The 27,160-nt window shown below is 39.0% G+C and overlaps 1 protein-coding gene across 1 annotated transcript in view; it reads left to right on the top strand.

Moving 5' to 3' along the window:
• The window catches only part of DOCK8 (dedicator of cytokinesis 8), an 89,619-nt gene that overhangs the window by 12,548 nt on the left and 49,911 nt on the right, over positions 1 to 27,160 (top strand). The window contains exons 2-14 of the mRNA XM_041426946.1: positions 5,659 to 5,761; positions 9,948 to 10,123; positions 13,062 to 13,133; positions 16,507 to 16,630; positions 17,372 to 17,584; positions 17,985 to 18,070; positions 19,254 to 19,320; positions 19,556 to 19,705; positions 20,336 to 20,416; positions 21,242 to 21,401; positions 21,996 to 22,135; positions 22,369 to 22,462; positions 23,657 to 23,819. Coding sequence (XP_041282880.1) covers positions 5,659 to 5,761; positions 9,948 to 10,123; positions 13,062 to 13,133; positions 16,507 to 16,630; positions 17,372 to 17,584; positions 17,985 to 18,070; positions 19,254 to 19,320; positions 19,556 to 19,705; positions 20,336 to 20,416; positions 21,242 to 21,401; positions 21,996 to 22,135; positions 22,369 to 22,462; positions 23,657 to 23,819 — 1,629 coding nt within the window. The remainder of the gene's footprint in view (positions 1 to 5,658; positions 5,762 to 9,947; positions 10,124 to 13,061; positions 13,134 to 16,506; positions 16,631 to 17,371; positions 17,585 to 17,984; positions 18,071 to 19,253; positions 19,321 to 19,555; positions 19,706 to 20,335; positions 20,417 to 21,241; positions 21,402 to 21,995; positions 22,136 to 22,368; positions 22,463 to 23,656; positions 23,820 to 27,160) is intronic.

The raw sequence follows: 27,160 nt of genomic DNA, 5'->3' as shown, positions 1-27,160 counted from the left end.
TTGTTTTGGTTGGTTGTTTTTATTTGGCTACCCTCCAGTCCTGTCTGGGTGGAGCAGGATGTCTGGTGAGTTCCAGCTTTTTCAAGAATTGCACCAGATTGTGTGATTGTGTGTCATCATCATTCAGGACCCAAGACATCACAGAGTGGAAAAATTGGTCCAAATTTATGTTATTTTGCTCTGATGCTGTGGTTCAGCCAAGGACCTAAAATCCAGAAAATCCTTAGTATGTTGTTATCTGCCATCTTTGTACAGGTTTACACTATCTTTCTACATGCATGTTGACAAACTGAATTCAGCAGTGACCTTTGTGGAAAAGTCTTCACCAAATCTACACCTCTTTTTTTTCAGCTAGTGCAAAGAAACAGCTATCAATATAAGTGTTCCGTGGAGGTATTAATGTTGCTGAGTCCCACTGGTCTTTGAAAGGGTTGCAGTTGCCTGGATGCTGTTTTCCAGGTAGTTCAGGGACATCACAAATGGGCTCTAGACACTAGAAATCACGAGTAGGCTGCTTAGAATCACTGAATGGTTTGGGCCAGAAAGTACCTTAAAGGTCATCTAGATCCAACTGTCCCCTTCATGGGCAGAGACACCTTTCAATAGGCAAGGTTGCTCGAAGCCCCATCCAACGTATCCTTGAACACTTCCAAGGTCAGGGCATCCACAACGGCTCTGGGCAACCTGCTCCAGTACCTCACGGTCCTCTGTGTAAAGAATTTCTTCCTAAAAATCTAATCTAAATCTCTCCTCTGTAAGTTTATAACCATTGTCCCTTTGTCATATCACTATTTGCCTGTAGAAGTCACACTCCCTTTTTTTGACATGTTCCATTTAGGTAGCAAAAGGCTGTGATGAAGTCTCCCCAGAGGCTTCTCCAGGCTGAACAACTCCAGGTCTCTCAGCCTTTGCAGGAGAGATTCTGCAGTCCTCTGACCCTCGTGACCTGCAGGTCTGTGTTTATTGTGTCCTGAGGACCCCAGACCTGGACTCAGTACCCCAGACAGGTTGCAGAAGAGCAGGGCAGAGAGGCCAAATCCCCCTCCCTCAGCCTACTGGCCACAGTTCTTTGGATGCAGTTGACTTTTTATCCGTGTATGCTGTGAGCACACACTGCTGGGTCATGTCCAGCTTTTTGTTCCAGGAGAATCCCCAGGCCCTTCTCAACAGGGCTCTCAATGAGCTCTTCTCCCAGTCTGCGCTGATATCTGGGACTGCCCTGGCTCAGGGGCAGCACTTCACACTGGGACTTGTTGAACCACATGAGGTTCCCACGGGCCCTCTGCTTAAGTTTGTCCAGGTCCCTCTGGATGGCATCCCTTCCTTCTGTTGTGTTACCTGTACTGCTCGTCTTTGTGTCATCTGCAAACCTGATGCAGATGAGGGTGCACTCGGTGTCACTGCTGATATCACTGGAAGATCAGAAGACCATGAGTCCCCAGACAGAGCCCTGAGGAACATCATTCCTCACCATCCTCCACCTGGAGGGTTCACAAGAGCCATTGACAGCAACTCCCTGGCTGTGTCCAGCCAGCAAATTCCTTATTCACTAAATAGTACATCCATCACAGCCATGCCTCTCCAATTTGGAGATAAGCTGTCACATGGGATAATGTAACAGAAACCTAGGTACATGACATCCATAAGCCTTTTGTTGTTGACCTTTGCAGACACTCCATCATACAGGGCCCCCAGGCTGGTCAGGCACAATTTGTCCTTAGTAAAGCTGTGCTGGCTGCCTTGGAACACCTCCTTGTCTTGCATGTGCCTTAACACTGCTTCCATAAGGATCTGCCCCATGACCTTCCCAGGAACAGAGGTGAGGCTCACCAGTCTCTAATTGCCTTTGTGCTCCTTCTTTCTCTCCTTTTTAAAAATGAGAGCAATGTTTTCCTTTTTTTCAGTCAACCAGAGTTTTACCTGACCAGGAGGACTTTTCAAATATAATGGAGAATGGCTTGGCCACAACCCCAGCCAGCTTCCTCAGGCCACTTTTAGTGTCCTGCTGCTGTTGCAGTGGGAATTTTCTTCCAAATACTTTACTACAGCTTTCTTGTTTCAATTTAAGCACACTACTTATTCTTCTTCCCTCTAGGCACATGAACTGTTCACCATTTTCTTTACTTATTGCTATGTTTTACATAGTCAAGTTCAACTGTTCTCTCTTGTCAGTCTCCCTTTTTGTGACACAACCAGTTTTTTCAGTCTTTCCTCCTGGGTCATCCTTGCCAAAAATTTTAGCCTTCTGACTGCTCTCTTTTGAAGCCTTTTAAAATTGATTGCATCTTACTCTGTGTTGTTATAAGTGTGTACATCAGCCCAAGTATGTCTTATTGACTTTTATTAAAAGAAATAGGATCAGTTTCTCCTCACAGTAGTTTGATTGGTAAGTGTCTCAGTATACTCTCTCAGTGTCTCTTCTGTGACGTGGCATTTTTTTTTTGACAGTTAATTTCACCTTTTTTATTTCTGCAGTTGGTTTTTTTCTCCCTAAGTTTAGAGATTTACATTAATTTTTATTGAATCTAGCTGTGCTGATTTCGAACTATTTCTAAAATACTCAGAATTCCTCCTGGGTTGATGCAATCCCCAGATTTTAGTCCTATGTTGCCTATGTCATCATCCATGTTGTAAAATAAGGTATGGACTGGAATTAGATTGAGGAAAAATTAATTTCTTCTCATAGTAAAATTTCCTTGCAATCGTCTTTTGAACCAATGATGACTATGCCTTGAATATGTTTTATTAACCAGCTGTGAACTCTTTTGGAACCAGCTGTGATGATTCCATCCAGCCACTCTCTCTGCTTCTAGGCATGTCATGAGGGACAGTATCAAGAGCCTCACTGAACCAGTTAAACTATCACAGAAGAGCATTAGATTGGTTTTATGTGACTGCCCTTAGATAAATCCATATTGTCTGTTCATCATCTCTTAAAAATTGCCAATAATATACCAATAATTGTGAAACTTTTTGGACAGAATTTACTGCAGTCCATATTTTCTATTTGCCCACCATACACTTCATCAGACTATTAATAAACAGGCATGTCTAAGGTGATGTACATTTTAAAGTTAAGTCTAATTTCATGGTCCCTTTGAGTCAACTGAATGGAAACCACAGAACTTTTTACCAGATTTTTCAGTGACTGCTTTGCATTTATCCTTAACCACTTGCCTTCTTTCCTTCTTTTTTAGCACACAGATAGACCATTGTTGCTGTCAAGTATGACTGTCAATCTCTCCTCAGAATCAGACAGGCCTGCTGTGCAGACAAGGAGGGTGAAAGTATAGCCAGGCATAGCCTCCATGAAAGCTAAGACATGACATTTACTAAGTGACTGTGAACTACCATTTTCCTGAGGGTACACCAGTAGTGCCCAAGGAAGCTCTTTAGTCAGGAAACAGGCATGTCACAGACAACAGCCATTCTGACATTATCAAAGAGCCATCTAGTAGGACCTCTGTTTCCACCTTAGTTCTCAAGTTTTCAAAAGTTTCCATGCAGATCCCTGACTGTTACAACCACCTTTCCTCCATGTTGGTGTGATTAATTTGGGCTTTTGGTTCTTTTAGCAATTGGGACTTTCTCTTATCTAAACCTAGCAAATCCGGGCAATAATTTCTGAGTTGGTTCAAACAAATTTTGCTGTCTTCTCTTATTCTTACTGTACTTTCTTCCTTTAGTCATTGCAAAACTGTGAAGTCAGTCAAATAAACTATTCTTATCTGAAAGTCACCATTACAGATTACAGGATTTGTCATCCATTTGACTGATTTAGTTTGCAAGTTCTTTCTGTTGGTGAGACACTGGAACAAATTGATGGCAGTGCTCTTGAGAACTGTATTTGCTCTCAATTAGCTACATTTGCCCAGGCTTTTACCAGACAACAAATTTGGCCCGTCTGCTTCCTCTTGCACTGAAAATTCTTATAATTTCCACTTTGAAGCACATGATAACCCCATATTGAATGTAATTTAAAGATGTCTTATATCATTGTTTACAGCAACAACTTCTGCTATAGACTGCAACAGTCTACCTCTGCTGCTACCTCTCTTTCCATCAGTAACAGATACTTTGGCATAGGGTAGAAACTGACTCAGTTTGCAGTAAAATAACAATTTTGAATAATTTAAGTTTTGTACATGCATTCATTATCAGAGATTATTTGTAATGGGAAATTGAGTAACAATAACCCTGCTACACAATAAGCTTTTCTTTTTAAAATAGGTCAAAGATAATTTACGGAATGCACAGACTTTTGTCATTTTCCCTGCATGGCTTCTTGCTTATGTAATCATTGAATAACCTTTAAAAGGTCTTGGTTTTGAGTTTTGGAATACCACTGATGAGTAGGAAATCATCTTCTAAATGGATCTCTTTACTTTCTCTATAATTCTAGCTTTGTTCTGTCTGCAATTGCTGTTGACGTCAGATTGGAGCAGCATTACACTCACACATGTCATGGCCTTTTGACCTAAAATGAATTACTTTAATTTATGCAACTTTTATTTTCTAAATTAGGCCTAATACCTCTAATTTGTAATTTGAATACCTTCTGTCAGGTGCCTGTTGCTTCACATGAACAGAAATGTATTAAGTGAAATTCAAGATTTCATCATGCTCAAAAAAGCTGTAGTAAGTGTCACGGAATAGGTACAGTAGTCATAGGAATCAAGAGGTCACAAAGAAGAAAAAGTGCAGGCAAAAGTGTCCTGTGGCATCTGGTAACTCTAAGATGCCTATTAATGCTTGCTGAAGTTGAAAGAGTCTCATGAGGAAGGGAGTGTCTTCTTACCTCTGTGTTTTCCTTTTTCCCATTTAACTGCCTTGGTGGGCTGCAACCTATTATTTTTACTTGGAATCTGCTTAACTGCATCTTGTTTTAAAAGTCTTGTCCTGAACCCTTATGGTGAAATATAGTTTAGGTGTTTTGTTACCATTTCGTGGCTGGTTATTCTTAAACTGATTATTCTAAATCATATTAAATATTAATTTATTAGTTTCCATGAAAAATCAGCACGCTACTCTGCTATATTTTCAGACTGTGTGCATTATCACCCTGGGATTTTTGAAGAATTCAGTTCTGGAGACTCTACTTCCATAGAAGTCAGTTACTTAGCACTTAAGAAGTTTTTTCCTCAAATGTTTATCTGATACAGTAGGCAGATTTTTTAATTTCTTCTTTGGCTTTTTACAGCAAACTGCATTAGTAGTGTAAGTTTGGGCTTACACTATTTAGTTAGTGGTTTTGTTTTTATCCCTTGATCAATTAAAATATTTGTTTATGTGATGTCCATTTTTTCTTTCTCTGCTTTATTAATGTATTTTTGCTTTGCAGAAGTGAATCTGTAAGTATTGCTATGAAAGTTGCACTTTACTTAAGGCCAAGGTTATTCTTTCTCTCATAGCATTTCCCAGTTGAGAGGGCTGCAAAATAATGATAAAAATCTGTTGGAAGAGTGACAGAATCTTAGTTATATAGGACCGCAAATGTTTTATGAGATTTGTATCAACTACAAACCAAGAGGAGTCTAGACCATTATAAAAATATATTTCTAAACACTGAGACTGGAGACTAAATCGGCTAACTGCTGGCATTTGGAATTTGTAAAGGGTTAATTGTAATTATAAGGATTTTTCTCTGCTTAATTAAAGGCACTCGTCTGCAGAAATAAGAAAGCAGTTTACTCTCCAACCAGGCTTTGCACAATTCTGTCAACGAAGCTTAAGTACCCCTGGCTTTTCTACATTTCAACTGGTAAGTTATGAGTTTATTCTCTTTACACAGATTTAGCATGTACATTGCTTAATTGTTTTAAGGTAAGTTAAATGATCTTCTATGTTGTCTTGTGTTCCACTGGCTTCTACCTGAAACTGTTAAAAAATATTCTCTGAGTATATATACTCTCTGAGTGCTGAGGAAATGATGCCTGTGAGAAACATGAGAATGCTCCTTGGAGCCTGGAATAGACAGTCCCTCTACATATTACTATGAATCAAAGTTAATTAGTGTGTTGGAGTATATTACATTCTTTCCCTGATGGAAACATTCAACAACTTCTTGAAGTAAATGCTTTGAGTGGTAGTCCTTCTTCTTCCCCCAGTTTTATATACTGAGCGTGATTCCATGTGGTCTGAACTAACCTGTGGTCAGCTGGGGTCACCTGTTCTGGCTGTGTCCTCTCCCAGCTTCTTGTGCATCCTGTCTCCTTGCTGGTGGGGTGGTATGAGGAGCAGAAAAGGCCTTGGTTCCTGGTAAGCACTACTCAGCAATAATGAAAACAAATTTTATTATCAACACTGTTTCCAGTACAAACCCAAAACATAACCCCATAATATTTACTATGAAGAAAAATCAACTGTATCCATGCCAAAACCAGCACAGATCAAGGAATAAATAGAAAAAAAACCAGAAAGGTGTAGGCTTAAAAGCTCAACTTAATGCAGTTTCCAGAGCCAGCAGCAGGGGCAGCGTGCCGACTGTTTTTCAGTGCTGTGGAATGTGCACGTTAAGTGAGAAATGCTGAAGCATGTCCCAATTGACATAGACATAATTGAGTCAACTGTTATGTGTCTCCAAATCATCTTCAGCCTTCCACATGTAATCACCCTCTAAAGAAGTCAGATCATATGACAGTGCCCTTATGACAAAGGGAAAACATGCCAGATCTTTTTATTGCCTTTCAGGAAGATGAGTATTCTGTAAACATAATATGCCATAAAAGAAACTGATTATTATTTTGGTCCCTATCCTTTTAATTTCTGATTCTTTTTGTGAGGCTTGATAAATACAAGCAGGAAGAGTCTTTGTGCACCAGTGATTGTGAAAATCTTGATGCAAGTGGTTGCTTCCTGTGTCAGGGCCTCCCACCACTACTCACTTCCTTAATCCGAGGCGCTGTGATCTTTAACTTGTTCCTTGTGGTTACTCAGCCTGACGAGGCCAAGTCCCTTCTTCTGCACACAGACAACCGCTTGTGCTACCAGAAAACTTGGTAGCGTTTCATTTACCAAGTATTACGCTGTAGCTGCCATTTTGTGTGTGCTGTCGCAATCTACATGCCTCTAATTCATCATCCTTAAAAAGGTATGTTTGCAGTAATGGTTTTTGGCATTTTCTGTCGAAAATTGTTTTACACTTTTTTATGATATGTGAAAAGGAGTTCTACCTTCTTATTTAAGCCATTTTCTGTGTTACCTCTGAAGAGGTGCACCAGTTGTTAGGGAGATCATTTCCCTCCACCTGCATTTACTTTTTACACTACCTTTTTTTACATTTGTGTTTAATTTACAGTAGTCAAAAACGCATATTTCTAATAATTAAAGGTTATTATTAATGCTTGAACTAGAAAAGAGGATACAATGAAATGCAAAGGATTTGACCTGACAGAATGGAAAAGTGTGACTTCTGAAAGGAAGTGCAATGGTTAATCAAAAATTAGATTGTATTAAGCAAAACTATTTTGCATGCAAAACATTGTATCTTCAGCAACTGAAAAGATGTAGTACACCTTTGTATACTTTAAGCTGTGTTTTACTTCAATCTTCTGTGATTTTTATTAGATAGAAATATATGTGTTATATATTTATATTTATTACATCTTATGTATGTATTAAATATTTTTATATATTTTGATCTAAAAATCTCTATACAGACCTATTTGCATATCTAGATATTAACATGCTATGCTTTACCCACTGACAGTACAGTAAATTACTTTCAATCATATTATGCTGATAATTAATTAAAAAACAATAGCAAATAAGGTTTACTATTTACTCATAACTATTGATCCAGCACATTCAGCACTACACTGGGTGCAAACCAGAGATAGTGCTTAAACTAAAAAACAAGCAGAGTATTGTTCTTCAGCTGACTGCCTCGTAATTTGATCGACTTGCTGGTAATGTTAAGTTTTCCTTTTGGCTAAAAAGAGCAAAGACAGTGAAAGATTTTTCCCAGAGACATTTTTGATAATTCAGTCAATGCCTTAAATGTACAGGCAGAGGAGTGAGGTCAGAGACTGTGTTTATGCAGAAACCAATGTTGCTTCCCTTTAAAAGGGGAACCTGAGGTGGGGGGTGGTACTTGGTTGGGTTCAAAGGTCTCTACTAAAATATTTGCAAGAGTATTTACCACAGCTGGGGTTTTTTTTCAGAAGTTTAAATTGGTTTGCTTCTCCTAGGTGTTTCCAGCACATTTCCTCCAAATATGCTTAACTTTCTGCAAGATATTTCTGGATTTTTTTAATCTGAAAAACTTCCTCAACTATATGTCCAGAATGCTAAAATCATTCCAAAGGTTGCATTTATTATTAATTGTTTTTCACACATTTTCTTTTCTACTGCAGCTGATGTTGCATATTAAATTCAGAGCCATTTTAGTTCAAAGTTACTGGAGCTTTGCCATTGTTGAGTCTCTGTGCATGTTTCATAAACTGAGAAATTTCTCATTGTCCATTGAGCTAAAATTCCTGATGTTGTAGATATAATAATGCTGTCACTGGTGTCACTTCATGCTCTGGTGAAATTCCTGTCAACTTCCATGAAAGTCTTGCATGAGCAGGCCTCAGTATTAGTGAGGGGAGACTTGCTGATTTGGCCACAGAGATTTTTACACTGGAGTATAAGGAGGATAGCTTAAGAACACATTGAATAGGCAGTATAATGGAATATAAAGGCATGTTTACTAGGGACATCAGAAGCCTTCTTTTCCCCACAACACATCAACAGCACCACAGATGTATTTTTTGCTGGCAGCTTCAGAAGACAGCCTTGTGAAAGCTATCTGGGCTAATCAGTGCAATGCAATCCTCACCCTTTACAGAAAGGAGGATTTATTAGCTGGTTTTTTGCTAGAATTCTTCCTGACAGCAAATAAGTTATTCCAGTGCTATTATTCTAATGCTGCAATTTTCTTCAGTTTTACAGTGATGAGGTGTCATCAGCCTTTCTGGAACACACAGAAAATAAACTATAGATTTTTCTAAAGCTGTAGTTTTTAGATCTACTTTTTACTTGTCAAGAAAATCAATGATATGAGATTGTAGTCTTGGTACTCAACTGGACAAATATTGTATTTCCTAAATATATACAGGGTATTTTTATTTGCTACATAGCAAGTAAAATAATTTTCAGTTTTGTCTATACATACACTTCTGATACATGAAGTCACATTTATTTGTATGTAGAACATTTCTAGGGACCAAATCAAACAAGAGTTTCTGCCTCTGTTTTTGACACTAAACAGATAAAAAGCAGACAATTTAATGGCATGCATGAGTACAGCTTATAGTTTTTTAACTTTGTTTTGGGTGGACCTTCTGTTTAAGAATTGCTAATTAAATGTAAAGAGATACAACTGCTCAAGGTGCAATGCAGTGCGCTGTAGAAATGGGGAATATCTAATCACTTCGGTAGTTCCATGTAATCTTTTGCAAAATCTTTTACAAACCCTTGAAAAAATACAATAGATTCAGAACTCCAATAATACAAAACTCAGTAACATTCAGAGATGAAAAATAGTCATTTTTTCTGATTTTGAGTATATATTGTCCTCAATTTTGTTTGCAGTTGAAAGCACAGAGCATTTCTATTAGTGTTTTTCAGGCACAGCACCTCACATGAGTGCATCTTCATGATGGCAGCAGCTGCAGTGCTTACAGTCGGTCCTCAACTCTGTAACTTGGAGTAACTTCCAAGACTTGGCCTTGTTATTCCTAGTGTGTTTTGTCTGCTATCTCCTGTCCATTGGCCTTGCCTGTCACTGCTGTTTTGGTCATCTCCCTTATATCCTTCTTGTTTCTATGTTAGAAGTTTGGATATTTGTTTCTGTGGTGCAATAAAGAATGGGGCAATTACAACAGTTAAATAAATAAGCCTAAATTACACTATCAAGAAGACCCTTCTGTTGCTAAAATAAATGTTTCTTTATTTCGCATTAGCCTTCCTTTTATGATGCAGTAGACCCAGTAGATTTTGAAGGCTTCCTGATGACGCAGCTGAACAACTTGGACTTAGATCTAGCACAAGAACTTGGGGACTTTCCTGAAGATGATCTGGATGTTGTCTTTACACCCAAAGAGTGCAGGACTTTGCAACCCTCTATGCCAGAAGATGGGTAAGGAAAGTTTCTCTCCCTCCAAAATGCTACAAAAATAATTAAAGTTAGTTTTGAATAGTTAAAACCAGTTTTGAAGATGTTGATCTGACATCACTCTGCCACCCATCCAGCCATTACACTTCAAACGTTTGAACTTTGTCACTGGCTCTGTTAGGCTTGTTTGCACACTTAAAATTATGCAAGTGCTTACACAACTTCCTTGGTAGCAACACAAGTGAGATAGGAGTGACAAGAAGAAGAGTAAAGAAGGAGAGGAGGATGGTATGAAAAATATTTTTTTCAGCTGTGATGCCAGAGATAAAAGTTTATTCTGATCATGTAACAAGCACAGTATTGAGTTTTTGGTTTTTTTACCAGCTGTGTGTTACATGGCATTGATCAGATCACTAAGAATCTCTTTCTCAGTACCTGTCTTGCTTAAAGGGGAAGAAATGGTTCATACTTCACAAGGTTTGGGAAGGGGAGTGAGTATTAATTTCTAGTGTAGAAGCCACATGTGGTTTTAGGCTGACATTGATGAAATAATTACCCTGTTTTAAACAGCTTATATAGGTAGCTTGTGGTGACACTGGTGCTCAATGGTCCTGCAAATATTTAAGCTGGTTTGGAAAACAGGCATGCTATGAGCAAAAGAATTTTTCAGAATGAGAAAATTCATCAGGGAGTTTTCTGATGTGTTATTAGAAAGTCGATGCATTGTATGCAAAATGCTCTTCAGGGACTGTTTCACTGCAAATGGTACCTTTAAGTAGAACTCCAAAGGCCTGTTGAGTTTTGCAAGCAGTAACGGTGAGATAAATGTGAAGTCAGCACCATTTAGCCTCAAAGTGCTACATCAGCAGAGGTGGCTAACTATGCAGTGTGTTCGGGATGGGGGCTGGCTCCTTACCGTGTATCCAGGAAATTAACAGAGCAGGCTATATTCAGTGTTGTGCTGAACCACCACACTGAGGGACAAATAGGCTTAGTTTACATTGTCTTGGCTCACAGGCTAGACCTGCATCCCCCTCTGCTCCTGCAGAAGTTGCTACATGCTGCTCTAATTTTTACCAGCCAGCTGTTCAAACTAGAGCCCTATATAACAGCAGTATTTGTTCAGTGTTTTCTGCCCGACACACCAAATCCAATTAGGCTAAGCAGGAAACACAGTTTGTGTGATATTTGCCAGCTGTAGACTAGTTGAGAATCCTCTTTCTAAGCAAGGTTTCAGTCTGCAAGTTTCTTGTTGGCCCAGTGCTTCTCTCAAGAAGTTCAAGAGAACAAAGACAGATGTAGAGATGAGATGCCATGCTAGGTTACCTGAGAACTCTTTGAATCACACAGCTTCCAGTATTTGCACAACATGTGATTTTCACTTGAAGTTACTCATAGAAAAGTCCCAATCTTTACAAGGTATTCCTGGTTTTTCTGTGGATTTGAGTGAGAATGGATGTAGGAGACAATGAATGGGATTTTTTGCTTGAAGTAACTTTTTATTTAAACAATGGACAAAAATATTGAAATAATTATTCAACTTTTGAAATTGTATCTAAAATGAGGCCATTTCTTACCTCTTTCCAAGGTTACTTCCTGCCATGCCTGGTGTTTAAAACAGCAGTTACCTATTTGTTTTTCCAGTAGAAGGCCTGCAGGCTCATGCTGTGCAATCAGTTTTAAGCCTGATTTGCACCACAAAGTTATTAAGTGTTCTATAAGGAGTCTGTGACAAAGCTCAAATAGTCAATACCAACAAATGTGCCTTCAGCAGATTTTCTTACACAGCAGCTTGCCACTTAGTCATTCACATTGATATAACTGATATTACTGTTTTTATAGAAAGTCCTGATCAAGGGTGCGAGGTTGTGTTAGGGAGGATGAGAGCGCAGGAGGGACATGCACCGAGGATGGGCCTGCAGGCAGTGCAGTCTTTGATGTCTCTGTGTGGAGAGCAGGAAACAGGTACCACCGACCAAACTAGGCTGATGTGCTGCCTGCCAGCAAACACACCTCTGTGCACCTGACACAGAGGCAGGAGCAACCAGAGGCAAGGGCCTCGACAGCCTGGCATCAGCCAAGGCTCTGTCCCACCGTGCGCACACAGACCCGAAGAAGCTGTTAGCCAGCCTCGGTAATCAGCTGCAAATTTCTTAGGAGTTCTATGTGGAAAGTGCTAAAAATTATCATACCTTTCACCTGTCCCTGTACTCTTTTGATCACTGGGATTGGAGAATGCTACAAATTATTTTGGAACAGGCCACTAAAAATCTTAAGATTGGGCATAGGGGAATTATGCCAAAGTGTCACGATGTGAAGTTCAAAGAAAATAGGACATTGTCTTTGGCTGAAAGACCTGTAGTTCCAAATAGTATCCAGGCTATGAAGGAGCACTGACAACCCCCTTCATTAAAGGAGACTTATTTGAAAAAGAGAAAGTGAAATTATAGATTCTTAGAACTTGAAGTTTTATTATGCTATCTGATTCAAAGCTTAGGGTCCCTTTTTCAGATTAAGGTTTTTGAGAAGGGAAAAATGCATATGCATAAAAACTAGATATTTGCAAGATCCAGGAGCTTAGGCCTCTGAAAAAATATTTCTATATCTTGAGACTTGTTATCAAGTTTTGAAAATCACAAGGTTGGTTACGTTGCAAAATTTATTTAATTTTACTATATTTTTTAGCAATGTCACTCTTATATTTATAAATAGATAGTGTGACAAGTGGTTACCTCTGTTAAATGTATGTTTGTAAGTTTATCAGCACAGTACCAAAAACCTGCATAAGGGAATTCATGCAGTACTGAGGATTTTTTTTAAACCTCAAACAGTAGTTTAGCAGTAAAATAGATACACTGGAGAGGACTAACAGAGAGTTAGTTTATCTGACTAGCATGTTTAGATAAATTTGTTTGTCCTGGAAGTATGATTTAGGAGCTGAAATATGTTGCTTTTTCCACAGGGTTGAGCTGGACTCACACGTCAAAGACTGTGTTCAGACTTACATCCGTGAATGGCTGATTGTGAATCGAAAGTAAGCAACATGAAACTAAATAAAATAAAAAATGCATTGCATCTTACTTATCAGAGAGGGCATGTTGTAAGTAATCCTAAATGATAATGATTTTAGTCAGCGATTGAAAATAAGAACTGACATTTCAGTAGTATAAATAACCATATGGTTTTGTTTGAAATTATGTGCATTGCCAAATACTGTAGCATCTACTTATTAATTGTCAGGCACTCTGGGAATGGATGAGAAGCTGATGAGAAGAAATTCACATCAACCCTCTGTAGTGATGTTTTATCTTAATCAGGAAAACTAGTATTGTTTGATCTCACTAAAAGGAAAGATAACAGGGATAAAGATTATATTTGCATACTTTTCTCCTATTCATGCCCTGAAAATTCAACATGATTTGATTTCAAAATGTGTCTGAAAACTCAAGGATTATGGGCTTTCCCAGCAGTGATTGAGTGTGTTCATGTGTTTTTCCCAAATTTACTATTTTATATCAGTAAATTATTTCTGCACTTGAGCTCAGTGTAATTCAACACACACAGCTGGGCCTGTAGTCATTATAAGTGCTTAATTTCCTTTATTTTATTTTATTTTATTTTATTTTATTTTATTTTATTTTATTTTATTTTATTTTATTTTATTTTATTTTGTTTTGTTTTGTTTTGTTTTGTTTTGTTTTGTTTTGTTTTGTTTTATTTTATTTTGTTTTGTTTTGTTTTGTTCCGTTTCATATGTAAAATGTGAAGGAGACTCTCAATGCTCCCTTTTGCAGGGATGTCTGTTCCCAGACTCTTAGGGAAGTCTGTGGGATGTCTTGTCTCCTTCCCCATCACCTCATCCTGTTCTTCAGATGGAGGTTTTAGGAGCCCTGTTTTGTAGCACTTCCTCTTCATCCACTCCTGCACTCATGCCCAGCTCTTCAAAAGCAGAAGGAGCAGCAGGTGGTTGAGTTCTGACACATTTGCTGCCGTTTTGTGCCTCTTCCCTCGCCCTTGTTTCTGTGTTTTTCTGATGTACATCAGCAGCCAGTGCCTTATGGGTTTACAATGGTGATTGCAGAGGAATTTGCACTGTTTAACTGTGCAGCTTGTGCTCCTCAGTGGAGCAGCTGCTGGGGGTTATTAAGAGTCTTCCTCCAGGGTGCTGATGAAATTGATTGAATTCTCAGAACTGCTCTGCAGTGAGTCGCTAAAAGTAGGCTAGTGGGTTTTGTTGGCTCTCCTCCCTCACCACTCAGCAGAGGCACTAGCTCTTTCACGCAGTGCTGTTCTGTATGCTGTAAAGAGTCAGTGTGCAGCTTTGTTTGCGCACAGGAGAAGGGAGTAAGCAGTAAAGTAGGTGAAGTGAAAAATAGAACATAGCTATTTTTGCATTTATGTGTGTTGATAGAAGTGTGAATGGAGCCATAGAAACACACATATGTGGAAAGTTTTGCTGCGTGTTTTACTATTTCATTAATTCGGGTGAGGTAAATTTGCATTCAAAATATTTATTGAGCAGTTGACTCTGTGGTAAACATGATGGTGAACTCTGCCAGAGAGCTGAGCTTTGGCACCTGTGGCTAGCAATGCAAGCAAGTTATTAAAAATTGCAAAGAACAAAACACCACCAAATCTGCTGTAGTGTCACATAATCCAATGATATATTGATATTGAGAATCTCATGTTATGCTTTTGGACAGCTTTTTTTTCCCCCCAAAACTATCATGAGCAGAAGAAAAGATATCAAGAGAGAAATGAGAAAAGAGTAATTGTAGAAGGCTTTACATTTTGAGGAAGGCTCAAAAAACTGTAGCTGCCTACTTGACAGATGTTATAGAACAGGTAGCTGAATATATTGTCTGGTGAGCTATGGATGAGTGAAGTGTGTGAGTGACTTTGATCCACTCATGAGTGTGAAGGTTCAGAACAGGAGATTGAGGAGTCTGCAGTGGGGGGTATGAGCAAAGGTCATCCTCGGGCCCCAGGGTAGAGAGGTGTGTGGCAGAAAATCTGGGCACAGCTGGAGTCCAGGTGGCCTTGCAGGAGGCTGAATGGGTAGCTTGTTCCTGTGCCTGTTTCTCCTTTCACTTGTCCTTTGGGTTTTTGCCTCATCACATTTTCTTAATTCAGTGTGTGCGCATTAAATTGACACGTGTATTAAAACCATGGTTTGCCACTTGGTGAGTTTTAATGCTTTTCAAAATGAATAAACAATATAAATAATTTTCCCAAAAGTAGTTTAGGGGAAAGGCATCTTTAGTGTAGTTTTCACACCACAAGGAAAATTTGAACTCAGGCACATAAATTTCTCCATTAATCATTTGTTTGCCACCAGAGGTAGTGAAAAAAAAATCTATACAACCTCTTTTGGATTCTTAGATGTCTTAAAGTCATGCAGAATTTCTGCCTTCCATTCTGGATAATTACAGTGGTTCCAAAACAAGGTCACATCCAAGGAGAGCTGGGATTGTCTTTTTATGACCAGTTTTCATTGCAGTGAACTGGCAAACAATTAAAATGCAAACAATTAAAATTAAAACACATCAGAGCATATAATTCAGTTACTCCCAAAATGTAATAAAAAGGTGTCTCCCTGATCAATAATTGCTTATTGTGTCTTCTTTATGAAAGTACTCAGATGCTCAGTCATTTCTTTGGGAGTATCACAGACAGGAAAATGAATGAAGCAGGATGTTGTAAATAAGAAGACTGATAGCAAAAAGACCATCACAGGATTTAGCAAATTGCATAATAAAGTGAAAGAAACAGAGCTCTGGATGCATCTATCACATTTTTTTTCAGGGTACCTGCTGGTTTTTTTCCAACTGCCCCAAAAAAGTGACTTGAAATTTCAGAATAATTTTTCAAAGCTGCCAGCCTGGCGGGTTACACTGGGGCATAGAAACAGCCCTCTTCAAAACCAAGCATTTTTCTGACAGTTATAGATTGTTGCATGTGTGTAACTTGGGATACTAGCTAGGTTCAGGATAAGAGCAGTAAGAGATTTGATGTATATAATTGAAGAGGCCAGCCGAGAGATTAATGATCCTGATCCATGTTCTTAAGGTCACTGAAATAATCACCATGTCTGATGAGGAGATCAGGGCAGATTTTGTACCTAGGTCAGGTTTTCCTGCTGTCTCAGACTTATGCTCTGTAGGAAAATTATCTGAATTATCTTTCTTTCCTTTTAAACTGTTCTTAATATACATTAAAGAGTTGCAATGGTGCATTAAAACGTTAAAGTTGTGACATGTCACATTTTTACATAAAAGCTGTGCTACACTGCTTTTTGCAGAACAATCTTTTCAGTTTTTAAATAATTTTTAACTTGTCTTTTCTGTTTTATTTTCCCTTAACACCTCCTCATGTTGTCCTGGCCTTCCTGGCCTTCTTCATAAAAGAAACCAAGGGAATTCCGATACTTGTAGCCTGAAAAACAAGGGATCCCGGAAAGATTTTCACAAAACGCTTCAAAAACAAACATTTGAATCAGAAACATTGGATTCTGGAGACACAACTTTTCAGGTACATTTTCTTCACTTTGGGAAAATTGATCAAATACAGCAGCTTCCCTCAAATGAAGCATCTGCGTGACAGTGTGACCTCCCCCTGAGTGTTTTGGTCACTGCAATATAAGAGAGATGTAAAGCTATTGGAGAACATCCAAAGGACAGACACAAAGATGGTGAAGGGCCTTATGTTGAAGCCATATGAGAAGTGTGTGAGGTTGCTTGGTCTGTTCAGCCTGAAGAAGAGGACACTGAGGGGAGACCTCATTGCAGTTCACATTTTCCTTGAGAGGGGAAGAGGAGGGGCAGGCACTGATCTCTTCTCCGTGGTGAGCAGTGGGAGGACCCAAGGAAATGGCCTGAAGTTGTGCCAGGGAAGGTTTAGGCTGGATATTAGGAAAAGGTTCTTCACCCAGAAGGTGGCTGAGCACTGGTAGAGGCTCCCCAGGGAAGTGGTCACAGCACCAGCCTGACAGAGTTCAAGAAGCATTTGGACAATGCTCTCAGGTACATGGTGTGATTCCTGGGGTGTCCTGTGCAGGGCCAGGAGTTGGGCTCTGTGATCCTAGTGGGTCCCTTCCAGCTCAGCATATTCTGTGGTTCTGTGATGTGTGATGGCATAAAGCAGAGCACCATGCTGGCCATTAGGCTTCATGGCAGAGGAGGCATTAAGATCCCCTCTGCCAAATCACCAAGAGCCATTCTGTGACACCCTGGCGCCGAAGCCACACCTTGCCCTTTCCCTATTTTCCAACAGGTGGGACCCCAACATGTGCCTGCTGTCCCAGAGGAGGCCTCGAGGACGAGCCTGGCCTGCTCGGACCCGGAGCTGCGCAGCCTGCAGCCAGACCCGCGGCTGGAGCACCTGCTGCGGCACGTCAGCACCGAGGAGTTCGAGAGGCTGAACGAGGAGGCACGCCGCACCAACAGGCACCCCGAGCTCCTCGCTCTCTACCCCTCCCTGGATGAGGTGAGCCAGCTCCCTGGATGAGGAGGCCGCCTGTCCTGCTCCTCTTTCCCAGCTGGCTGTCCCGGCGCGCCCGAGGTTAAAGCCGCACCACAGCAGATAAACACTGCACAGCTCTCAGTGTGGGCCAAGCCTCGTGCTGGTGGTATGGCTATGTCAGGTTATCATCTTTCATAGTAGCTTGTACTTGGGGTCCACAACTGTAAATATTTGATGTAAATGCCAGTTAGGTGTCAGGAATGTGAATATTCAGAAATAATAAATCTATTTTCTTTCATCTCTGGAGACATTAACTGCCCACTGAGGGAAGAAAGATGCTAGTCTGTAGCAGTGTCATGTAAATGTTTTATGCAAGTGTGTAAATTTACAGTTGTTTTAATTCAGTATGACTGTTTAATGATAGGAAGATGCAGTGGAGATACGGCCAGTGCCAGATCGCCCAAAGGAACATCTGGGCAACAGGATTTTGGTGAAGCTACACACTCTGAAGTAAGTAATCCTTCACAAGCATTGCTCACCATTTCTGAGCTCACAACGGTGTGCAGCTGCACGCCTTGTTGCACCACCTCAGCTGTCCCCTACAACAGCATTCACTGCTCAAGTGTTCTTTCTTAGTGTAGCAGAGAATTTTTTCTATCCGTCTTTACAGAAGTCTTTAACATGCCAGGATGAAAAGGAGTTGGGAGTGAACCCAGATTGTATATTAGGAAAAAAAAAAAAAAAAAGTTGATTGGTGTCCTATGCACGGTTGGACTTTCATTGTGGTTTAACGCCAACCAGCATCCAAGCCCCACACAGCCATTTGCTTACTCCTCCACCAACAGGATCAGGGAGAGAATCAGAAGACTAAATCTGGAGAAGTCCTGGGTTGAGGCACAGGCATTTTAATAGGAAAAGCAAATGGCACACAGACAAGCATAGGAAAACAAGGAATTAACTCACAGGTTCCCAATGGCAGGCAGGTGCTCATCCATCTCCAGGAGAGCAAGTCCACACGTAACGTGACTTGGGAAGACAAACATCATCAGTCCAGAATTCCCCCCCTTGCTCCTTTTACCCCCCATTTGAATTCTGAGCATGGTGCCACATGATCTGGAATATCCATTTGGTTATTTGGGGTCACCTGTCCTATCTGTGTCTCCTCCCAGTCTCCCACACACCCCAGTCTCCTCACCAGCTGGAGGAGTACCAAAAGCTGAGAAGGCCTTAGTTTTGGGCAAGACCTGCTCAGCAACAGCAGAAACATCTTCATATTATCAACCCTGTATTCAGCACCCTAGTCCCTAGGGTGCTGAATCCAAAACCCTAGCTCCACTCTGAAGAAAATTAATTCTTGCCCAACCAAAGTCGGCACAACTTCATAAACAGAAGAAAAAAAAAAAAAAAAGCAATGTATGATAATTTTGACTGATCTCTGAGACTATCTTCCTGTTAAATTTAGAAAATACATTGCATGCAGTCTACTACCCTTCTTTTCCTCTCAAAATCATCTAATACAGTGCACTAATAAAAAAAGTCCTCAAGACTTCGAGAGAGCTGAGGTCTGGAGCTAAGTATTTCTCTGCATTTTAATGAAAGTGCCAGTCAAAATAGAATTCTTCCATTTTTTTTATTAGGCACAGCCATACAGATGGCAGTATCAATCAGTGTCTTGTGTGTCTTTTCCTAACAGGTTTGATATAGACATAGAACCTTTGTTTGCATGCATAGCTCTCTATGACATAAAGGAAAGAAAAAAGGTAAGTGTATATACAATACTTTTGTTCACTTTGCCTGGGTTTTGTCTTCAGAGTAGTAACTTAGGAAAACTTACAAAAAACTTGCTACTATTTTACACATGTACTCTGATCCAGTCAGTCACATGCTTGCAATTGTTTATTTTGTAGTTGTAGTTACAAATTTTGACTTGTTTTAAAAGAAAATTTTAAGCATTTTTGCTTTACAGCATATTTTAAACCCTTTTTTCTTTTCAAGATCTCGGAAAATTTTCATTGTGACCTCAATTCTGATTCATTGAGGGGATTCTTGCGTTCTCATACACCCTCCATTGACTTGTCTACTCAGGCAAGATCAGCAGTATTTTCTGTCACTTATCCCTCACCAGACATATACCTGGTAGTAAAGGTATGTTATTGTACTACTTTGACACCATTCTGCCTGTTCCCAGCTGTTGCTGTTGTCTGAGTTCACAAAACAGACAAACATGGCTTTTGTCTAGATGAGATGAATTATGACAGTTTTTAATAGTAGTATGTGAGCAGGTGTCCACTGGTATATCTCATTCTCAAGCTATGAAGTTGTATTACTATCCCACGTACCAGTTCTACTAAGTACGTAGAATTTCCTATCTCTGCCTAAGGGAAATCAAAAATATAGTGAAATAAGGCACTTTCAAAAACTTTATTTACATTCTGTGGAGGTTTTTTGGCATTGGTTTAACGCGCTTTGCATCATTTTGTTTTCTTAATACTGAGATTGAGTTAGCCTGAACCCACTTCATTTGGAATGTGCTAATAATCTGATTTCAGTGAAAATGCAGTAGTAAGTGATTGACTGTGTTGTCACATATATATTTCTGCTTTCTAACAGATGGAAAACTAGAACGTTTAATATCAGTTACTACATAAAGACAGTTTTAAGAAATTATATACAGTTATATATCTAGGCAAGCTGTTTCAAATTGCTAGAAAACAACATGTTACTATTTGGATAACATTTTTTTCTTTAATCATCTTATTGTATTGCTTTTTGTAGATAGAAAAAGTGCTTCAGCAAGGAGAGATTGGAGACTGTGCAGAACCCTACATGGTTCTTAAAGAAAGTGATGCAGGCAAGGTAAGTAAATAACTGTAAAGAATATTTAGATTTTAAAAATGCATGCTAAAATAAAAACAAACAAACAAACAAACAAAAACAACAGAGAAAGAGCAGATCCTTTGAAATAGGATTAAATACCAAAAACACTGGAGGAAAAGCTGGTTAGATCATCCATGGTGCAAGCAGTTTGATGTCTGCGGCTGACAGACAGAAATCAGAAGGCAAGGTGCATTGTTTTTACTGACCCCTTTGGAAATCAATACTGACACAGTTTTGAATCATGAAGCAGACAGGGGCAAGCAAAGGAAATGACTGAAATGGAGAATTAGCAGAAATGCTTGTACCTCAGAGACATGCTATTGATTTGGATGGGCAGACAGCCTGTTGTAGTGTGCAGCTGTACCATTCAGTACTGCTGTCCATAGATAATTCTGTTCAAGGAATTCACGGTCATTTACCTCCCTGGAACAGACTGACCATGTTTGCTGGGCTTCCACACGTCTCACCTTTAGAATATTGCTTCCAATAAAATTTGTTTTCTGTATCTGATGAAAGAAGTAGAATCTGCTAACGTTTCCTGGTGATTGCTCATTCTGGACTTGAATATTACTGCAAAAAGACTGGCTTTCTACATTTCTATAATACAAATGAACTCATTGAAAAGAAATTGAAGTAAATGTACAAATCAAAACAGCTACAGTTCTGTCTGTGATGTAGCAAGAAAATATGAGATGCCAATGCAAATTATTTACTGAACTGTGAATATGTAACTTACATTTTTGTCTATGGTAGCATTGCAATAACTGATTGCTTTTGAAACAGCCAATATTTTCTTTGTTTCAGACAAAAGAAAAGATTGAAAAACTGAAAGCACAAGCTGAATGCTTTTGTCAGAGGCTGGGGAAATACAGAATGCCATTTGCCTGGATTCCCATAAACCTAGCTAGGTTCTTCAACCTTTCAACACTTGAACGAGAAATACAAGAAGCTGAAGGTTTAAACGGTACTTGTCTAACCTTTCTAAGTAAGGCAGAATGACTCTTCAGTAGGACTAGGTATAGGAAACAATGTTATTCACTCTGGCATCAAAAGTGAATCACAGATTCAAACTCATGTCTTCTCAGCTTTTCTTTTCAGTCCTGCAGACACTTACAAATTAATCATGCTCACTGTCTTGTCTCTGCATATTTATTTTTATGTCTGCTAAATATTCTTTCATGGTTTAGGCCCAATTTTCATTGAACACTGGCTTTGCAGAAGTAAAATTTCCTTTGCCCATTCAATACTGATCAATCAAGATACCAAACATATTAGTTTGGTAGGCAGGACCGTTGTTCAATATGCTTTATAACCCATGGACTAAAACTTTAAATAAACTTTTGCTCTGCAGCAGAAATAATGTCGCTTCAATAGGTGTGTCCTAGTATTCCACTATTTCACACAGTCTGAAATGAAAGAAGCAGAATGTTTTAGGTGCTCTGTCCTCTGATGGTGGAGAGAAAGATTTTTCTGTGGTTTTCTAGTCTATTCTGAGAGTCTTTGTACTACAGCAAAAAGCAAAAAACAAGGTGATGATACATTTAATTTTCCTTTGAAGGGAAAGGTTCCAGTAATGACAAGAAGGCAACACTGCTGCAGGCAAGAAGGCTTTCTGAGACAACTTTCAACTCAGAGGATAACTATCCAGCATCAAACTTCAAAACAATCACTCCAAACATTACCACCTTCTTTAAACAGGTACTGGATTCTCTTTAGTTCTGATTTCATAAGACATTATTTTATCTATGTAATATGAATTATGTTGGGAAAAGCTACCACTTATATTTGTGTGGGACAGAGGACAACTGCAGTCAGGTAAATAGTAACCCACTTGCTTTGAATGCCTCAAGGACATGGTTCACTCCTGAACCTTCTGTCCATGTTATGAAGTATTGTTACAAAAGTACTGATTTTTTTCTTTCTCTTGTTAGGAAGGAGACAGGCTCAGTGATGAAGATTTGTTTAAATTTTTAGCTGATTTCAAAAGATCATCTTCCTTGCAAAGACGAATTAAGACTTTACCAGGTACATAACTAATTTTGGATGGAAGGTGTTATATGTATTTTTCTCCCCTAAACTGTTCTGTAAATTCCAAACCCAAAACCTATTTGACTTGGGTTTAAAACCTATAATATGAGCCATTGTGCAACTTCCTGGCTTTCTGGTGTCTACCTGAACACAGAATTTGAATTTTCTGAATTTTTTTTTTTCTACATGAATGAGTATGGAGATTTAGCTTGATATTTTTAATTACTTGTTTTTCTCCCTGATTTACAGTGTACCTACTGGATATCTTTTGTTATTATTCAAACTGTTTGAAGACAGTTCTTTAAAGGAAATTTCTAGGATCCTTGCTACTTCCCTGGCATGCTTTGAAAAGGTTAATATTTTATAGAGAGAGATTAAAACGTGTACACCTTTCATCTTAGCTTGATATTAGAATCAGCATTAGTTAACAAAGTAGAGAAGTACAGGCAGTGTTTAGCTACTGTCAAACACCTGACCAGCTTAATTTTTCTTTTCGCAGTGTTTAGCTACTGTCAAACACCTGACCAGCTTAATTTTTCTTCTCAAGTAAATTACAGTTCAACTTCTTCTGCATTGTGGAGGAACCTCAAAAAATATGAACTGAGGGCAAAGCTGTTTTTCCTTTTTAGCTGATTGCCGGAAATGACAAGTCTGAGCTCCACAAACGGTTTTAACTTACCACAGTAGAGAATTTAAATTGAAGTCTGTTTATAGTGGGCTAAATGTTATCAGTATTAACTGCTCACCACAGAAAGCCTAGCTTTCCTGGTGGGTGGTGCCTACTTTGTCAGAGATTAATCTGAGCAGAATCTGAGGGGGAGGGGGAGTAAGAGAGAACTGTATTAGACAACACACCTTTTCTTTGTCTCCCAGACAGATGTTATATTACTTGTGTGTGAAAGACACTAGAACATCAGCCAGCATATAATATTCCTTCTTTCTTTCTATTTTCTTTGAAACAGTGCAGGGTAGACTTAAGGAGCAATGTGTTGCCCTGATTATGAAGGGATATGTGTAGACTACTTTCTCTCTATCTTTCTGTACCTATGACTTCCTTCTCATGCAGCCCAAGAACCAGTTACTTTTTCTGCACTGTTGCTATGTAATCTTACATGTTGTTTTAATTTTTCTTTTATTATAGACTGATAATTTTTTATATTTTTGTTAAGATTTTGTGGTTTGATTTTAAAGGAACACTTAAAATGGAGATTTCCCCAGCTCCAGAAAACATTGGTTATTGTCTGACACCAGAACTACTCCCAGTGAAGCCATTTTCAGAAAACCGTAATCGCCCTCACAAAGAGATTTTGGAATTCCCAATTAGAGAAGTCTATGTACCCCACACCATTTACAGGTAAGAAATAACATATTTTTTTTAACATTTCTTTGAAAAATGTTATTCAGATTTTTTTTTTCAGAAGTAGAAACAAAATTTTTTTTAAAAAGGCTAACAACAATGTGTTGGGCTGATGAATCAATCTTCCTAGCCGTTACAAGATAAAATGCTTACACAATATAATGTGGTTTTACTAATATAATTGTGTTGTCTTTTGAAAAATTTTCTATCACATTTAAGAAAACTTCTTAAACAATTGTCATTGATTTGGCATCTATCTATCTGTCTATCTATCTATCTATCTATCTATCTATCCATCCCCCTTTGTGTTTGTTTGATTTTAGCCTTTTTTTCAGTAGATTTTATTATAAATTTAACACTTCTGGTAAAGTTTTATGCTCAGTTGTTTCTGTTGTTAATTTGAGTCATCTGAGTATCTAAGGAAATAATATGTTGTCCTATGAACTTTTAAGCTAAGAAAGAGCACTCTATACTATGTAATTTAATTTCTTTAAATCTGTTCTGTTATGATTGTTTCAAGATCATCACAGTATTCAGTAGCATGCAAGTGAGCAACTCCAATAGTTTGTTTCTGAATAATCTGGAACATCTGAGTGTCCTATAGGAAATTCACAGCAGAATGTGTTTCAAGATGTTTGTGTAGTATTTCATTGCTAGTGAGTGGTGTTATAGTAATAGCTAACAGTAATTCTGATGGGGCATATTGTAGTATTAGGGAAATAACTTGAAATAAAAACTTGCATCAGACCATTGCGTTAGTCAATATTGTTATTCTAACAATAACAGTAGATGATGCTATTCTAAAGGGGATTTCTGATCCCTAAAACAGTAGCTAGATGCTGTATTGTATTAGTGGCAAAAATGTGACTACCAATAAGGAATCACAGAATGAAGGCACAGAATAAAGCGATGTAAAAGCTTATTTATTTCTTGCAGTGGCAATTAGCAAAGAGCCAGCTCTCCCAGCTGCTCACCTGACCCAACCCAGGAGGAGAGAAGGACAAGACTTGTGGTTCTGTACAACTCAGATCTGCACCATGGCAAACTAATTTATTCTGGGGAGATGATCCAAACCTTCACAGTAAATTAGTGATCTGTTTGGCTGTTGGTGACACCTGGATTTGTGTCTCAGCTTTAAAGGAAAGCAAAAATAGGAAGTGGCAAATCTTATCTTACAATAACAACTTGCAGTGTGGTGTCAGCAGGAAATAAGTAAGCCAGTTTTACTATAGCCTCATTAGAAGTTTTGGAGGAGTTACTCCTGGGCTCTACCACAATTCACTGGTATTCAATCTCCCAAGGGCAGCTCACAGCACCAGTACACCAAAATGCAGAGAGTTATGGTACTTCTCTCTTCTCTGTGTATCAAAGATAGGATTGGATTGTGGTGGAACTTTAATGCAGACATTTCTGTATGGAAATATATGTATACATATATAGAAATATATATATTTCTATATATTAAAAAAATCGTTTTTGTAGAATTGAAAGTGGAAATGTAAATGAATGTGAGCAAAGATGCCTTTTTTTTAGTTTAAAGAAAAAATAAGACAGAATTTTAACTTTCCTACTTGTTATCTGGTCCCAGTAAGCGTCAATCCCAATGTGCAGTCTCGCAGTGCCTAAAGGTCTGCTTTTGACAAAAACCATTAGCAACTACTGTGTGTCTGAGCTGTAACAACAGTTGAGTCTGCACAGAATATTCTTCCTTTAGTTCTCATCAGGTTCTCACTTTGCAACCAGACATAATGAATATCAAAGCCACCACGCTGAAAATTAATTTGTGCTTCTAAAGCAAATTTGGGTGTCTCCACACTATCCTTCCGTTGCCAGGGTGTCTGTATTGAATATATACATCCACATTAGAGGAAATGCTTGCTATCACTCAGCAGTCACACTCTTTCAGCAAGTTCACACATTACATGCTTAAGCTTTTCTTTTAAATCTCCATTTTGATTTTCACTCTAAGTAAAAGTCATGGCAACAAGACAAAGTAGGATTTGTTCAGCATAACTTGTAATAATGAAGACAACATCTATAATGAATAGTTGCCTTCATTAATCCTTACATTAATTAGTGAATCAATGATAATGATATGGCTGGTATGCATAGGTGATGTAGGCCAATGAACATCAAGTCCAACAGTAACCTGGCTCTGCCAAGTCCACCACTAAACCACGTCCCTTAAGCAGCACATCTACCTGTGACTTCACAACTTCCCTGCATAGTCTACCAATGGTAGACAGCCCTTTTGGTGAAGAAATATATCTTAATATCCAATTTAAAGTCCCCTGAGTCTCCTTTTCTCCAGGTTAGACAACGCCAGCTCCCTCAGGTGCTCATCACAGGAGCTCCAGACCCTTTCCCAGCTCTGTTGCCCTTCTCTGGATATGTTCCAGCATTTCCGTATCCTTCTTGGAGTGAGTGGCTCAGAAATGCACACAGGATTTGAGGTGTGGCCTCCCCAGTGCTGAGTACAGGGGGACAATCCCTGCTGGCCACACTATTGCTGGTGCAGGCCAGGATGCCATTGGCCTTCTTGGCCAGCTGGGCACTGCTGGCTCATGTTCAGCTGCTGTCAGCAGCACCCCCAGGTCCTTTTCCTGTGGGCAGCTTTGCAGCCACTCTGCCCCAGCCTGTGGCACTGCCTGGGGTTGCTGTGACCCAAGGGCAGGAGCCAGCACTGGCCTTGTTGGACCTCACACCACTGGCCTTGGCCCATGGATCCAGCCTGTTCAGATTCCTTCATGGTGCCCAATGACCCTTTGTTTAGTTTAACTGTCATGTAATTCTTGTTGCTTAGTTTTCCACATGGTGAATACCATTTTGAGTCTGAGATTAAACTAGCCCAGAGTTACATTCAGTGACTCTGAATTTGTAATAGAGCCAAATACAAAGTGTTTCATGTTATTTTATTTCCTTTCTTCTAATTTCAAAAGTAGAATCATCCTGTCTTACTTAAGCAATTTGACAGCATTTAGTCATAGAGTGACTCATGTGAGTCATGGCTTGCAAAGGCCTTAAGGGTGATTTTATGTTTTCTAATTTTTGGATAATAGTCTGCAAATAATTTCTTTTTCACCAGTGCTATACATGTAGACACTGCGGGGAGAGGTTGTCAAAGGTATTTCAGAGGAATGAATTGTTGGTTTTTGTGGTTTGGTTTGGTTTGGTGTTTTTTTTTTTTTTTTTTTTTTTTTTTTTTTTTTTTTTTCCCTGCTGTTGTTGTTTTTTTGTTGCTGTTTTTGGGAGGTTTTTTGGGTGGTTTTTTTTTTTTTGTTTTGTTTGTTTGTTTGTTTGGGTTTTTTAAAATAGATTTTTCCTTTGTGAAGGAAAAG

This window comes from Onychostruthus taczanowskii, unplaced genomic scaffold (genome assembly GCF_017590055.1).
Source record: "Onychostruthus taczanowskii isolate IOZ18803 unplaced genomic scaffold, ASM1759005v1 scaffold96, whole genome shotgun sequence".
In the NCBI taxonomy this organism is placed as follows: Eukaryota; Metazoa; Chordata; class Aves; order Passeriformes; family Passeridae; genus Onychostruthus; species Onychostruthus taczanowskii.
The sequence above is the reverse complement of the archived record's forward strand: the minus strand, read 5'-3'. Positions and strand labels throughout refer to the sequence as shown.